The sequence below is a fragment of the Mesoplodon bidens genome, assembly GCF_964165515.1.
Source record: "Mesoplodon bidens genome assembly, chromosome: 6".
Taxonomy (NCBI): domain Eukaryota; kingdom Metazoa; phylum Chordata; class Mammalia; order Artiodactyla; family Ziphiidae; genus Mesoplodon; species Mesoplodon bidens.
The window spans coordinates 58,121,393-58,136,896 of NC_138162.1; the positions used below are offsets into that span (position 1 = coordinate 58,121,393).

The 15,504-nt window shown below is 39.4% G+C and overlaps 1 protein-coding gene across 1 annotated transcript; it reads right to left on the reverse strand.

Moving 5' to 3' along the window:
- Window positions 1–2,790: 2,790 nt before the first annotated feature.
- Window positions 2,791–13,998, reverse strand: LOC308619287 (uncharacterized protein; the record flags this gene model as incomplete). The annotated part of the gene is given in 4 exon segments (XM_081237909.1): window positions 2,791–3,414; window positions 3,416–3,436; window positions 3,438–3,470; window positions 13,432–13,998. Coding segments are annotated over 4 exon segments (1,245 nt in total).
- Window positions 13,999–15,504: the final 1,506 nt, after the last annotated feature.

Here is a 15,504-nt window from a genome sequence, read left to right on the forward strand (position 1 = left end):
CAGTGCTGGCAGCAGCTCAGTCATCCCTAGCTCTGCTTTGCCAACCCAGCTTCTTGTTTCTCCAATAATTTGGAACATACAAGTTAATAACTTCTGAATATTAAACAGGATATAACTGCAAGAGATTTTCAGGGCAAGGTGATAGTACAGAACTAGCTAGGACAAGTTTTTCACATTAAATATAACAATGTAACAAAATGAACAAAAAGTAAAAATTATACGTATATATGTATACCAACTGGCCAAATGGGTGGGTCAACACTACATCCTATATTGTGAGGTATGTATGACTCCTTAAGTTTCATACTATGGATTTCTGTCATCATTTCTTAAATTTGAATTTATTCAATCCTTAAACTCTCTCTTGCTCTCTGTTCTTTTTTTCCTGGCTAATGTTATAACTTTTCCCATATATTACTTAGTAATTGTTCTTAGCCTTAAGTTTTGGGAGAAAGACTCTCTGATACCATTTCTTTCATTCATTTTTATTGGATATCTCTTCTTTGTTATAATTAGCCATTTGGGGATCCACAAATGTTTGTGATTATCATTAAGCCAATGCTCTTAACCTTAGAACAATTCTAAAACTAGTCAGGAAATAATGCAAGCAATAATATTTAAAAGCCGAAAGGAATTCTTGACCTTGGTTTGCTACCTCAACCAGAAGTATTAAATGAGTTTTAAAGTAGCTGTAGTAAAACAAGTGTAGCAATGAGTAAAGTTCAGTAATCATATTAATAAAGCAAAGAAAATCTCAAAAATAGTTGTATTATCAGAATTAATTAGATTTATGCTAAAGATGTACCTCTTGTTAATAAGGAAAGAAATAATATCTCAATAAAATGTTCTAGAAAAATTGCCTTGCACTCTAACAGAAAGCAATTTAGATTCTCATATCATAGATCAAAAAAGGAAAAAAACTGCTAATGAAATACTGAATTTAATGTAAAAACAGGTGGACAAGAAAGGTCACTGAATACATGTAAACTCTAAAGAGGAATGAATGTGACTAGGGAGAGCCTTGGTTCTATGTCCTAAACAGCACTTGGAGAAATATACAAGGAACTGTCCAGGTCTTTGTACACAGGAAAAATTAAAAACAAGTGTCCATCAAAAGAATATGGCTATAATTTATAGAAAATGTATGTGTCAATGATTAGAGATATAAAATTATAAATAATGTAAATTACCAATATAAAATTAAAGGAAGTGGCAGATAAAAGAAAATGAAGCTTGATTGTAAAACTTGATTGAAAAAAGAAATTAAATTAGCAAGCAAATGAGTTACCATTGAAATTCACTACAAAGTGATATGAATTAGAACAATGCTAAATTAATTTTTAGCCAAATAAGCAATGTATTAAATATCTAACTAAGCAATTGTTTAAATCAAATAAGTTAGATATTAAAAATGTTCTTCTGTTTTGTGGCAATTCACCCATTCTTTGAAAATGATTCTCAAAAAACATGAAGAAAAATGTGCATGGGCATGTTAAGCCACAGTCTCCTCCACATACCATCTTATTTCACTTCTCCACTTCACAAACAAAATTGTGAAGGTAATTGTCTATACACAATGCCCCTAATTCTCTTTCTTGTGTTTGCTTTTCAACCTACTCCCATCGAGTTTCTGTCTCATTAATTCTACTAAACCAGATCCTGCTGAGGTCACAGTAGCCTTTGTTTACAGGTCCGCTGGGATAGTTCAGTCCTCACCTGCCCTACAAGCACCCCTCCTTCTTTTAAACACACTTCTTCCCTTCAGTTTTCTCTCCCCTGTTCATCCTTGTGTCCTTCTAACTGCACTGCCACTCTGCCTTAGTGCCTGTTGCAGACCTTCCTCTGTTCAACCTTTAATGCTGAGGGTCTGCAGGATTAGGTTTAGGTCCTCTTCTCATTGTCCATTCTATTTATAAGTGACCATATCCATCCCCATGCTCTCATTACAGGATACACAATAATTTCAAATTAATACCTCCCCCTTGGCATTTTTTTTTATTCAAGACCCATATTTCCAGCTGTCAATAAGACTCTGCACTTATATGTCTTCCAGAAAGGATATACTATATAATATTATTTTTCCTTTCCAGCATCATTTGTACCTAAAACTTCCAGTGTGAGAAAATTATTTTCCTTTACTTCTCTTTGCAGTGTTTAATATACTTGAAATAAAATAAACAATAATACAGTTTTATGTCCTCTTCCCTGTAAGACTGAGTTTCAACACAGTAAAAACTGCATGTGCTTTATTCGCTTGTATTTCTTGATAGCAATTACACTATCTGTCATTTAGGTACTCAATTTATATGTATAATCTGAATGGAATGAATGAGTAAATAAATGTTACCATCCATTCTTCAATATCATTTACCAAATGAGGGTTTGAATTTAGAGTAAACAAACTCAAATTTTCTTTGTTAAGAATTTAATAAATAAAACAGTGCAAACTTAATAACATGAAATGAAAAACATGTTTTAAAAATTTTAATACAATGTACAGATGAAATGTAATTTTATAAATAATTTCTAAACATAAATATGAGAGATGCAAGAAGGAATACATAAATAAATAAACAAACAAACAATAAATAAATAACATCAGGGCAGTCATCGCTTAGGGACTGATGACCCTGTAGCTGAATACTTTTATATATACTTGCTTATTACTACTGACAAGTAATGGCTGAATTAATGCAATAAATTTTGTGGCTAAAGCAGAAATAAGTCTTTTGAAATGACCAAAGATGAATGTGCAAGGGTGATGTGGCATCTTAGTCAATGAGAATCATTTCAAGGTGATCCCAGGTCTCCATTCATAATTCTTAACCTTTCTTGCAAGTTGGTTAATGAAGACAGGGATCTCATGATTTCCACTCTGACAATTTCCCAGGCACAGTCACTGTATTTCTTCTCTTCCAGGTAGAGATGGATTCCCTGGAAGTACCTCTTCACAGCCAGTGTAGGGCCCGTTACTCCCAGGGCAGATTCTTCATCTCCCATCGCCTGCACCAAGCAGGTGTCCAGGTCCTCCAGCTGCTGATGGAGTCCAGTGCGGAGTTTGTCCAGGAGGGAGGTGTCCCAGGCAGCAGAGGGGCACTCTGTGTGGAAGAGGCGGAAGATCTGCTGGAGCATCTCGTGGAGGACAGAGGTGGCCTGGGCCTTTGGGAGCTGGCTGCCATCCACCATGTCCTGGGGGAAACCGAAGTCTTTTCTGTCCTTCAGACAGAAGCGAGGGGAGATTCTCCTCATTTGGCCCAGAAGCATGAAGTTCTTCCTGGTAATCCACACGTGGTTCTGAGACAGGTCACAGCCCAGAGATCTACCAGGGCCATAAATGAACATCACCAGGGCGGTCAGTAGAGAGAGCACGAAGGCCATGGGGCAAATGAGGCTGCTGCTGGCCTGGCTGAGACGGGCGTCTGGGGGAACCTTGTGGGTAGGTTCTCTGATAACATCTTTTCTAAGTATGGCTTTTAAATAAGGAAGACAGTTTCCATTTTCTGAAAATTTCTCTACTTTCACTTCCAATTTGTGTTTTCATTTAGATATTTTCTTTTGACCTAAGAAGATGTAATCAATCTAAACTCTTAATTTACAATAGAAGTTTAAGTTTCCCAGTAAACTTTGGATGTGTCAATCCAAAAGGATATCAATTAAATGAGAAACTTATTAAAGGCTGAAGTATATGTAGGTATGTAAAGAGTCATGCACATAATTATGTACACATTTTATTTTATTATTTTTTCTTTGTAAAATTTATTTATTTTTTTATTTTTGGCTGCATTGGGTCTTCATTGCTGCACGTGGGCTTTCTCTAGTTGTAGCGAGGGGGGCTACTCTTCGTTGCAGTACATGGGCTTCTCACTGCGGTAGCTTCTCTTGTTGCAGAGCGCGGGCTCTAGGCATGTGGGCTTCAGTAGTTGTGGGATGCTGGCTCAGTAGTTGTGGCTCGCGGGCTTAGTTGCTCCGCGGCATGTGGGATCTTCCCGGACCAGGGCTCGAACCCTTGTCCCCTGCATTGGCAGGTGGGTTCTTAACCACTGTATCACCAGGGAAGTCCCTGTACACATTTCAGTATGTATAAATATTGCTTTTCTCTGTATTAGGAACAAAATTTGTCCTTGACTCTGGACTACATTTTTACCATCCTTACTTTATACATAGGAAGTTGGGGTCCCTCACCCCTATAGATTTCTGTATTTTGTTAAGTAATTACCAGACCATGCATGGTAAATAAGCTGTTTAGAACCAAAGACTGGTTTTGTTTTCTGTTTTATTCAGAGCAGAGGCTTGTGATTACTAGTGAACGAGCTTCTCAGGTGTTTCTCTTCTTCCTAGAATGCATTCATTCAAGTTCCTGAGGTTATTCTTCACTGGGGCCACAAGGTCAGGACTAATATACTAGACATCGCCCTTTCTTTCCACCATTTTCTTACAGGAGACCTATAGTGCTCCACAGGCTGTGCCAATACCCTCAGCAGGAATCCTGGTTCTTTTCTGGTGAATGTAGGTATGCAGATTCTAATTCTAAGATAATTAATTGAATTTTCCAGCACCGCCTCACTCACAAGGTAGCTATCACATCTAGTAGCACTTTCCTGGAATGACAGAGTGTCCTCAACCCAAACTCTCTGGGGCTCACTCCCTGAGGGCAGGCTCACCACATCCCGAGGAGTTCAGAATTCTACTGTGGAGGGGCTTGTTTCTTTGTTTGCAAAATAATTCATCTTCCAGGACCCGCACCCTTGCCCCTGGAGTGTTCGTGTGAAGGACCCTCGTTCTCAGTGGGGACCTCCTCCTCTCCTTACCTGTGTCCCCAGGTATCAAAAGTATCAGCAGATGCTGAGAGCAAAAGTTTGTTTTGTCTAAGTAGGTGGAGGAATTATTCAATTGCAATTTTTTCACCTTTAGTAGACAATTTTTATTTTGCCAGTACAGCTTTCATTGTTCAACTCTTTTAAACTGTTGAACTTCTGTTACGCTCAGAATTTCTGAGTTGGCTATAGGGAATTCAGTGATGATGCTGTCTCTCATTAGAAGTTTATGTCACAGAAACTAGCGACCTTCAGTTGTTCATTCAGTCTACATATTTCTACTGGGCTTATTTGTTTGTCCATCTCTGCCTTGTGCTCAGAACACAAAGCAGTGAGGCCCAGATTATGTCAGAGAGAAATAGCCTGGTTTCCTTTACTTATTCACGATGTTTTGTTTTAAATTTAAATAACAACCAAGAAAATTTAGGAACTTATTTTTTACATAGTGATTTACTGGCCATAGTTACTTTCCATTTCATCCTGAGGTTAATAAAATGGGAAGTAAAAGAATGGCAAAGGGGTTTCACCTTATTTTCTATGATTTTCAAGACTTGAGATTTTTTGTTTCTCATTTCAACTTTCCTAGAAAGCAAAACTTGAGAGCTGTTTGTGGGCAAAAATAAAACAAAGATAATTCTGAATGTCATGAAAGTGAAAAAAGAGAAGTGACGTTTCTGCTGACAAAATGGCAAAGTGTAAGTTAAACCTAAAAAAAGCATCAACCAAAGAATAGAAGGAATCATCGTATTTGAAAGATGTTAAGCAGCCACAAAGACAGAGCCAGGTGAGTCCAAAAAATGTCCATGTTGTCCTGCCCTGAAATGGGCTCCCAAAGTGGTGAAGGATGATAGAAAGACAAAGGACAAAAATTATTTAACATGTAAATTAGAGAGCCCTCTCATCGGTCAATTGGTTACGAAGTCTGTAACCTAAGGCACAGATTTGAGAGATCTAGGGTAAATTGAAGCCCTTCCCTGCTACCTGAGCAATTCACACACACACATACACACACACACATGCATGCACGCATGCACACTTCCTGGTTAACTTCGCCAATTACAATATTGGATTACCTTAATAGTTCTCAATTCTACCCAAATAGACATACCCCAGGCTGTCAGTTGGCAACAATTGTATTCTCTGAAATTCCTTTATGTATGTCTGTGTTCACTCTTACTACTGAGTCAATGTGGAAGGGATGCAAGTGCAGTCATTACTCAAAGGGACATTGAGAATTTTCTCCCAACCGTAAAGTCAAGCAACATGATCTCATACTGGGAATGGATTTGAAAAACTGACAACATACTCTTAAGAAAGAGTTAATGCACCTTCAAACAGGAACTATTTCCTCTGATTCCCCTTGCATTTCCACACCCAGAATGGCAGGCTCTAAGCCTCCAAGAGTCCTACAGTATGTAAAGCGAATAATGATTCAGGAGGCTTGGCCAGCTGAGCAGCCTGGAGGCAAGGAACACATTCTGACCCTTCTCTCCACACAGCTGCCTTAGCCCAAAGACATGTCCTGCCTGAAGCTGGGAGTATTTTCCCTCTCTAAGATGCAAAGCTAAGGAAGCGGGCTTAGCCAAGTTATTGGTGTCAGTTCTTTCCAGGAAAGATCCTCTTTTAGCTCTGAAGAAAATGCTAGTGGAAGAAGACAGACTTCTGCCTAGAACAGAAAGAATCCTGCTCTGCAGACTTGGTCAATGTCCTAGTCCATCTTGGTCAGTAAGTGGCACTGTTCGTCCATAAGTGTTTTAATAGCCTCCAGAGTAAAATGGATCCTGCTTTCCAGTTCATTTTTGCTACAGCTACTGTTACAATATTGTAACAAGGACATCCCCTCATTCCCAAAAATATTCATCAGAAGAAAAACAATAACCTCTTATATAGGAGTTTCTGGAAAGTCCAGGAACTTTCACTCAACTTTTGCTTTTAATTTGTGGCTTTGTACTCTTAAGGGGAAATTGGTGGCCAGAACCACAAAGGAACAGGAAACAGCTGTATGAATGGCTGGTGTAGGTGAAGGAGGAGTGAATGAGGGGAGCATACTGCGAATTTCTACATTGGAGAGGAAGTACAGGCATACTTTGCTTTATCGCACTTCACAGATAATTGCACTTTTTACTAATTGAAGGTTTATGACCACCCTACGTCAAGCAAGTCTATCGGTGCCATTTTCTAACAGCTTTTGCATACTCCATGTCTCTGTGTCACATCACCTTAATTTTCAGGATTGTTCAAACCTTCACTGGCAAAAAAATTCCGCCTTGCTGAAGGCCCAGATGACCATTAGTAGTTTATAGCAATAAAGTATTTTTTAAATTAACATATGTATGTATGTGTGGTCAGGCCACTCAAGATGGCTGCTCTCTTGCTCTCTGTACATCCCCTGCCCCACCAGTGCCTGCTTCTTCACCTACACCCTATGCACATGACTGACCTTCTTATGTACTTGCACCAGGCCCCAGCTAGTTAGTTATCTTATCAAAGGGTGGTGAGGGGCGTGCCCCTCTACTGGTTTCCCTGGTAACTAATGAGCCCACCTGATGTCAATTCCCCTAGAACTGGCAATCTCCCCTTTGTTAGGGGAACCACTGACCAAAACTACCCACCCTGGCCAGGCGAGATAGTAGCCACTTGCATGAGTTATCTTACAACAGCAGGTTCTGGTAAGGAATGTGGAACTAACAAGCTACCACCAACCAGAAGATTTCTGGAAAGGTCAAAAAGAGCGAGGAAACGCCAGTCGATATGTCCTACCGACCTCCCAGAATCCTTCTTACTGGAATCCATCTGGGCTGAACGATGGGTGCGCCACCAGGAAGGACCCTGAGTCAGAATGATTGCTCAGAGACAACCCGGAAACTAACCCTGTTACCATAAAACCTGATACTGTGAGGCACGTGGCAGTTCTCCTGGGTTCCCTTACCCTGCTTCTCTCCTTCCAAGCACCCCTCCCCAATAAAGTCTCTGCTTTGTCAGCACGTGTGTCTCCTTGGACAATTCACTTACAAGTGTTAGACAAGAGCCCACTCTCAGGCCCTGGAAGGGGTCCCCCTTCCTGCAACACCTTCCCCCGGCAGGATCGAAGACTGCCACCAAGTCTGGCCCACTGCGCACCGCACACGGTGGGGTGTCACTCAAGGACCTTGCTTCAGACGTGTAAGCTCCCCCGTCCATTAAACCATTGATGTCTCTGTTGCTGACTCAAGATTGAAGAAATCTTGAAGCTGGGCAAGCACAGGACTTGTAGGCCTGTGAGTTGCAGCCCAACAATTGGCGGAGCAGCCAGGAGCCCGAGGAAACTGCCATGAGCACAGAGATGTTGGAAAATACAGGAAGGGTAATGGAAAGTTGCAGAGGCTGTCCACTAGCATGCGGGGCCCAAAAGTTGCAGGGGTAATCGTGTGGTGGCTGTCTACTAGTTTGTGGTGGCTGTCCTTGGTTAATTGGGGCTGCCAAGAGATATGGAGAACAGTGGTCTCTAATGGCTCCGCTGTTGTATCAAAGTGAGTCTTTTGTAATTGGTTAAGCCAGCTTTCTAGAAGGAATTGGTATTTCTCTTATGCCTTTGAGATGTAAATGATGTACCTGGGCTCTCTGGAACTTAATCTTATGTGATCTCTAAGAGTAAAGGAGAAAGAAGTGCTTTTAGGTAAACTCTGTAGAAATAAATTATGTTTGGGGAATGTCTATCTAAAATAGTCTCTCCAGACTTTGGTAACTTGAAACTAAACGCAGTTAAATGAAGAGAATTCATTGACTATCTGGGTCATTTCAAATAGGATAAAATATTGAAACATTAATTGCTGGGCAGGCCTAAGATTACCTACCCTTGCCTTCTTAGGAGAGAAAGACTAAAGTGTAAGTTTCTAATCAGGAAATGCACAATTACTTGCTTCTTGGTTTTTGCCAGAGATTAAGGTTTTTAAGGGTTAAGATTATAATCGGTTATAATTGTAGTTATTGTAACCAAGTTTCTTTATGGATTACTTTGTAATCAGGTACTTAACCATGGCTTTTTAAGTCTTCTGTCATTTACAGACAGTGTTTGTTGTACTCTGATGCGTTTGCAAAAGTGCTTCATCTTCAAGAAGATTCATAGGAAGGACCTTTTGACAATAACAGGTCTCTGATAAATGTCAGATTATACCGCTGAACAAGGTAAGAAATTAAGGTATCCTAATGGAAAACCTGATGGCTTCATATAAAGAAAACAAAAAGATTGGTTACTGAGTGAACTGGTGAATATGGTTATGATTTTTATGGGTTTTGTCTGGAAAGTTACTGGGATTTATCTGTGTTTTCCAGATAGAGGGAAGCCCTTCCCCTCAAGTTGGTTATGATTTACAGCAATTTTGGTAAACTACACCTATGGGTAGAATTAAAACATTTTTCTTTTCACTCTGCCTGGTCCCTCCAGAAATTGGAGACTCTTGGGTTCTGAGCAGACCTATCAGGTGAATGGGAAACACTGTCTCCTGGCATGTGCAAGAATCTCAATATTTTGGGGACTAAGAAATCCACTGAGGCAGAGCCTGATGGCAGGCCTTGGGCATGACTTTCCTGGCCTTGAGAAGCCTGTTGGGAATTCAGTCTGAGACTCCTTCTGAGGAGTTCTACCTCAGCCAGTTTGGAGGAGCCTATATGATCAATTGACTAGACTTGTTTTGCAGACAAATTAGTCTTGATTTGGCTGTGTTTAGTGGAGATGAGGGTAATTTTAGAGAGAAAAATATATGTTTCAGTGGATGTTAAATTCTAGTTTTGCTAATTGAGGTCTAGATTTATTGTGGTGGTCTGGAACTGTACCTACAATACTCTGAGCTATGCCTGTAAGTAACTGTGGTATGTATGAAAATGTGTGGAGACACACACACAGTTGCAGGCCTTCCCTGCTACCTTAGCAATTCACACATACTCCCCAGTGAAATACCTCAGTGAAAATATTGATTACAGAAATTCCTCTCAACTTATACCAAAATTGATACATTTGAATTAAAAAAATGTCACTAAGCTCTCAGATACTATTCATTCACACTTCTTAGCTTCTCTCTTTTGCTACCTAGGCAGAATTTTTACTACTGAGTACAATAGATGCCAAGATTGTTATTCAAAGTGGCAATGAGAATAGTTTTCTATTTAATAATAGTTGAAGTCTCATATTTGGAATAAATCTATGAAACTAAAATTTTATTGTTGACAGTTGTTTAATGCATTATAAACCTGAGGTTTTCCTGGTTATCATTGAATTCCATGTCCAGATTGGCAGCTCTGCCTGTTTTGTTGTACGTGGAAGGAGTTAATTCAAAGGGAGGCTCTGATCTGCATAGTGGGCTGTAGGCAGGGAGCACATCTTTGTCCCTTTGCCTGATCCCAAAGAGTCCATGCCCTGCCTGAAGCCAGAGACTCTGGAGACTCTTTCTCTTTGTAACAAAGAGTAAAGAAACAAGTTTATGACAGCATTAGAATTAATTGGTGCCAAGAGGAAGTCTTTCTGTAGCATGAAGGGACATCCCCAGGAAGTGGTAGGATTTCTGCATAGATCAGAGGCCTGTCCTCCAGTCTTGGTCGCTGCTCTTGTTGCACTTAGCCATCTGAGGGCTGTCTTCCCTGAGAGGAGTTTCATCTTCCCACCCATAAGCTGGATCCTGCTTTGTTCCCTTTTAGCTACAGCTACTCTTATATCATACTCAGCTGAAATTAAGGAAAGCCTCTCTTGCAGATGTTTCTGCAAAACCTAGAAGTTTTATTTAACTTTTGCTTTCTACTTGTGTTGTTCTGCTTGTTAGGAAAACCATTAAGCTGAAAAAACAGCAGAAGGGAGTTGTGTGAATGGTGAAGAGTTAAAAAGTGAATAAGAAGGATGGTGTGGGAATTTCTACCTTGGAGGGGAAGGAAATATTGTGATATGGGAGTGTATCCTGGAATGCTGAGAGGGAGGGAATGTGCCAGGTGCCAGAACCATTAAATAGATAGCATGTCTTCTGCCCTTTATCTAAATATTTATTCCTGTCTCTCAGATATCAATACAAGCCACCATTTCATCTCTGAATGTAAACAAGACACTTCTTTGAAATGAGGAATGAAATGACAATTTTTCAACCTTCTCTAAAATTCATGACAGAATTCTGTTTTTTTAGGCTGCCTCCTTTGGAGGTCAGTTACTGAAAAGTAGGTCACAGTTCCTGAGAATTTTATAGAAAGAGACATATAATATTCTCATATACAACTGTCTGAAGGAAAACAGGAAAATACCTAGTATATTTTAATTCCTACTCTAATATATGATGCTAAATGCTTTAAAATGCATGAGTTCATTTAGTATTCATTAAAAATCTATAAATATTTTGAACCCATTTTATTTATGGAAAAACTGAGGCTTAGATTAAGTGAGTTTTGCAACATAACACGTGTACAAGCAGAATGGAATTTCAATGAAAAATTTTTTATTGTGAGTTATGGGTGATTTTTTGTGCTTTGTATTCTGGATTTCTGTTATCATTGTTAAATCTGTTTTTACTCCTGAATTATACACAACACTCTCTTGCTCTATGGATTTCCATGGTTCATGTTATACTTTCAGATGGTTTTGACTATTTTTTTCCCTTTACCTTAAGTATTGAGAAAGAGGTTGCCTGATCCTGTTTCCCACTTTCCTTTTTTGAAGGAAGTCTGTCAGTCTTCATGTTCAGTATAATCTTTGTTATTTTGGAATCCACAGAAGATTGTGATATTCATAAAACTAGGAAAAATTACCAAGTAGTAATATAAAAGAACTCTTTTCATATCTAGCTCTAATATAAAAGTGAAATGTGTGTAAAGTTGCTGTAGTAACCAGTGTCACAATGATGAAAGTTAAGTAATATAACTAATAAAGCCAATAATTCCAGGAAACATTACATTATCAGTAGTAATTAGATTTTTGATGAGGGATTGAATTAGTTATCTATTCCTGCCTAATGAATTTTTTTAAATGATGAGCAGCTTACTGATATACAAAGTAGTATTAACTTAGATAAATTATCATTGTTAAGTAATTAAGTCATGATTTTAAATAAATACAACATTAAACACATTAATATGATTTGCCAGTACATCGATTACATAAAATCATTTAGAAAAAAGATATACTACGTAAAAAGGAAAACTATGCACAGAAAAACTAACTGACATTATTTACCAGATCCCACACTATTTCCTTCTCTACCTCAAAGTCACTAACTTCTCTGATTTACGCTTCTACCTACTCCATTGTGGTTTCCGCTTATTCACTCCACCAAGCCAAATCTCATTAAGGTTGCCAATGCCATCTATAATCCTGATGTAGTGTGTAGTTTCAATCCACATCTTCCATGAATCCACTGATTTCTTCTAAGCACCTTATTTTCTTAAATACAGTCTTATCACTGTTCTCTGTTATTGTCCTTGTAATGTATGGCCATTCCACCTCTGTTTCCTTTGTGGCTCTTCTCTCTCCTCCCTTTAAAGGTGAAAGATCCTCAGAATCAATTTTAAGTCTTTTTCTCACTCTTCACTATCTCCCCACACAACTACCTCCAATTCCAGCTTTCATTTGCCAGATAAGGTACCTGCAGCTACAGCATCCCTTTTGAATTATAAACTCACATATTCAACTTACAAATGACATTTGCACTTAAATGTCTTCCAGTCAACTAGAGAGGATATCTACCGCTTTTATTTTTATTTCCTGACATTCTCCACTCTTGCTTCTGGTGAGGGAATTCATTTGTTTTTCCTTCTTCTCTTTATAGCATTAAGTATGATTATTATTTTTAGATTTCTTTCCCTTCAAAAATCAAAGAAACAAGAGGGCAGGAGCTGTATTTGTTGTGTTCACCTTTATATCCTGAGGGCAACATCCAACCTGGCTTATAGAAAGTCAGTTGTTACTTTTAATTTGAATATAATGTGATGGGTAAATGAATTGTGACATCCATTTCTTTAATCAAGTTGCACAATCAGGCTTGGTGTTTCTTTTTTTGTGTGGTACGCGGGCCTCTCACTGTTGTGGCCTCTCCCGTCGCGGAGCACAGGCTCCGGACGCGCAGGCCCAGCGGCCATGGCTCACGGGCCCAGCCGCTCGGTGGCATGTGGGATCTTCCCAGACCGGGGCACAAACCCGTGTCCCCTGCATCGGCAGGCGGACTCTCAACCACTGCACCACCAGGGAAGCCCTTGGTGTTTCTTTTTAAAGAATAAACAAATACAAGAAGTTTTCTATAATAAAAATTTAATAAACAAGACAAAATAAACTAATTATAAAGAACATATTTTATTATATTACACAATGTAAAGGTACACAAAATATTATAAAAATAAAAATAATTTAAATCTTATAAATAGTTAAATAAATAAATATTAAAATAAATAAATATTTAAGTACATAAATAAATATATCAGCATGGGCATCTATGAGGGACTAGTGCCTGTAGAGTAGAACATCATGTTGCTTAATATTCCTGAAAACACTTGACAAATTAATTCAATTCAGGGCATGATGACAGTAGAAATGAGAGTCTTTGACATGGCAGCACAGGTGGAAGTGTGGTCTCGTTAGTGAGAATCATTTCCGTGTTGAAGCAGGTGTGTGTCATTCCTTCCTCCTGAGTCTTTCTTGCAAGTTTGTTGATGAAGAGAAGGATCTCATGAGTTCTGCTCTGACAATCTCCCAGGCACAAGGGCTGTATTTCTTCTCTTGCAGATAGACAGTGATTCTGTGGAAGTATTTCCTCACAGCCAAGATGGAGTCCTCCTTCAGCAGGGGAGTCCCTTCCAGCCCCGCCTCCTGCATCAGACAGGCTTGCAGGTCAGTGAGCTGCTGATAAAGTGCAGTGCAGAACTTGTCCAGGAGGGTCTCATCCCAAGCGGCAGCCGAGCCCTCTGTGCTGAAGAGCTGGAAGGTCTGCTGAATCATCTCATGGACGACAGCGATGGCTTGAGCCTTCTGGAACTGGTTGCCTCCAAACGCCTCCTGGGGGAATCCAAAGTCATTTCTGTCCTTCAGGCAGGAGAAGGGGGAGATTCTCCTCATTTGTTGCAGGAGCATCAGGGCCCTCGTATTAGCCAGGCTGTGGGTCTGAGGCAGGTCACAGCCTAGAGAGCAGCTGGAGTTGCAGCTGAGCAGCACCAGGGCCAGGAGTAAAGACAAAGTTGGGGCCATCGGGGACCTTGCAGATGCTTCCGGCCTGGCTGAGGTGGGGACTCTGTGAACCCTGCTCTCTAGGTTCTCTGAAGACCTTCCTTCAGGCCTGGGTCTTAAATAGGGACATACTCATTTCCATTTTCTGAATGTTTTTCTTACTTTCTACTTCTGTTTTTACTTTTCATTTTGCACTCTCCAAATGGGTTAGGGCAGTGTTTCTCAACCATTTTTTTCCATTATTGACTCCTCCCCTACCCACAGAGGCTTTTTAGATATTATTTCCTAATTGCCCCCCCCATGAAATTTTGATAACATGTATATCCTGTGTATGTAGTTACGTATTCCATGGATATCTCTATTCTGTACATAGGAAAAGAAAGTGCAAAGCTTACTCTTTTTATTCAATGCAGGATTAAGAATGACTAAATAAAAATGTTAAGCTACAAGTTAAATTTAAAAGCTATTGACACAACTTTATAACTAAATTTGCGGAGTGACTTATAAGTTTGTTTAATTATATAAATTGTAATATAGAAAATTACATATGCAAGTTAAGTTTCTAAAAATACATAGTAATTTTAATGTAATGAAATATTTTAAATTATTTAAAACTGCTAAGAGCAATTGAAAATTAAATTATTTTTAAATTTATTTTGGTATTTAACTTTTTTTTAAAATTTTATTTATTTATTTATGGCTGTGTTGGGTCTTCGTTTCTGTGCGAGGGCTTTCTCTAGTTGCGGCAAGTGGGGGCCACTCCTCATCGCGGTGCGCGGGCCTCTCATTATCGCGGCCTCTCTTGTTGCGGAGCACAGGCTCCAGACGCGCAGGCTCAGTAATCGTGGCTCACGGGGCTAGCTGCTCCGCGGCATGTGGGATCTTCCCAGACCAGGGCTCGAACCCGTGTCCCCTGCATTGGCAGGCAGACTCTCAACCACTGCACCACCAGGGAAGCCCGGTATTTAACTTTTAATTTTACCTCATATGAGAAAATAATTAATTTCACCAGCTGCTAGATATTCATCAAGATATTGTCAACATTTTTTATCTTTTTAGCACTAGACATAATGATTGATGTGTTGAATAACTTTAATAGAATTAAATCATGGAATAGAAACTATTTGTATTTCATTCCCAAGGCCCACATCACACTCAGCAGTGATGAGGATTAAACATAAACAACGTCCACAAGACAGCCAATGGCAGCAAGAAGTATGCACAGGCCACCTCTCACAGTATGACTGAGATGCAGGGAAGGATGAAGAGAAAGCCTCCAATCACAGCCATCTGTTAACTATAGGTTTGTAGCCCTGATCTTGCATACATTTTGTGTATCTCACAAGACAATGAGAGATAAGAAATACTAAATAAGGTTTTTGTTAGACAAGGTTGAACTTTGGAGCTCCCCAAACCATTGTAATGCCTAAGATGTGTTCACACCCCCAAGAACTAATTTTCACACTCTTGGAAGCAGTGTTAACAAATGTTCCATCTGGTGAGGAATATTGATGATGGGGTGACTAT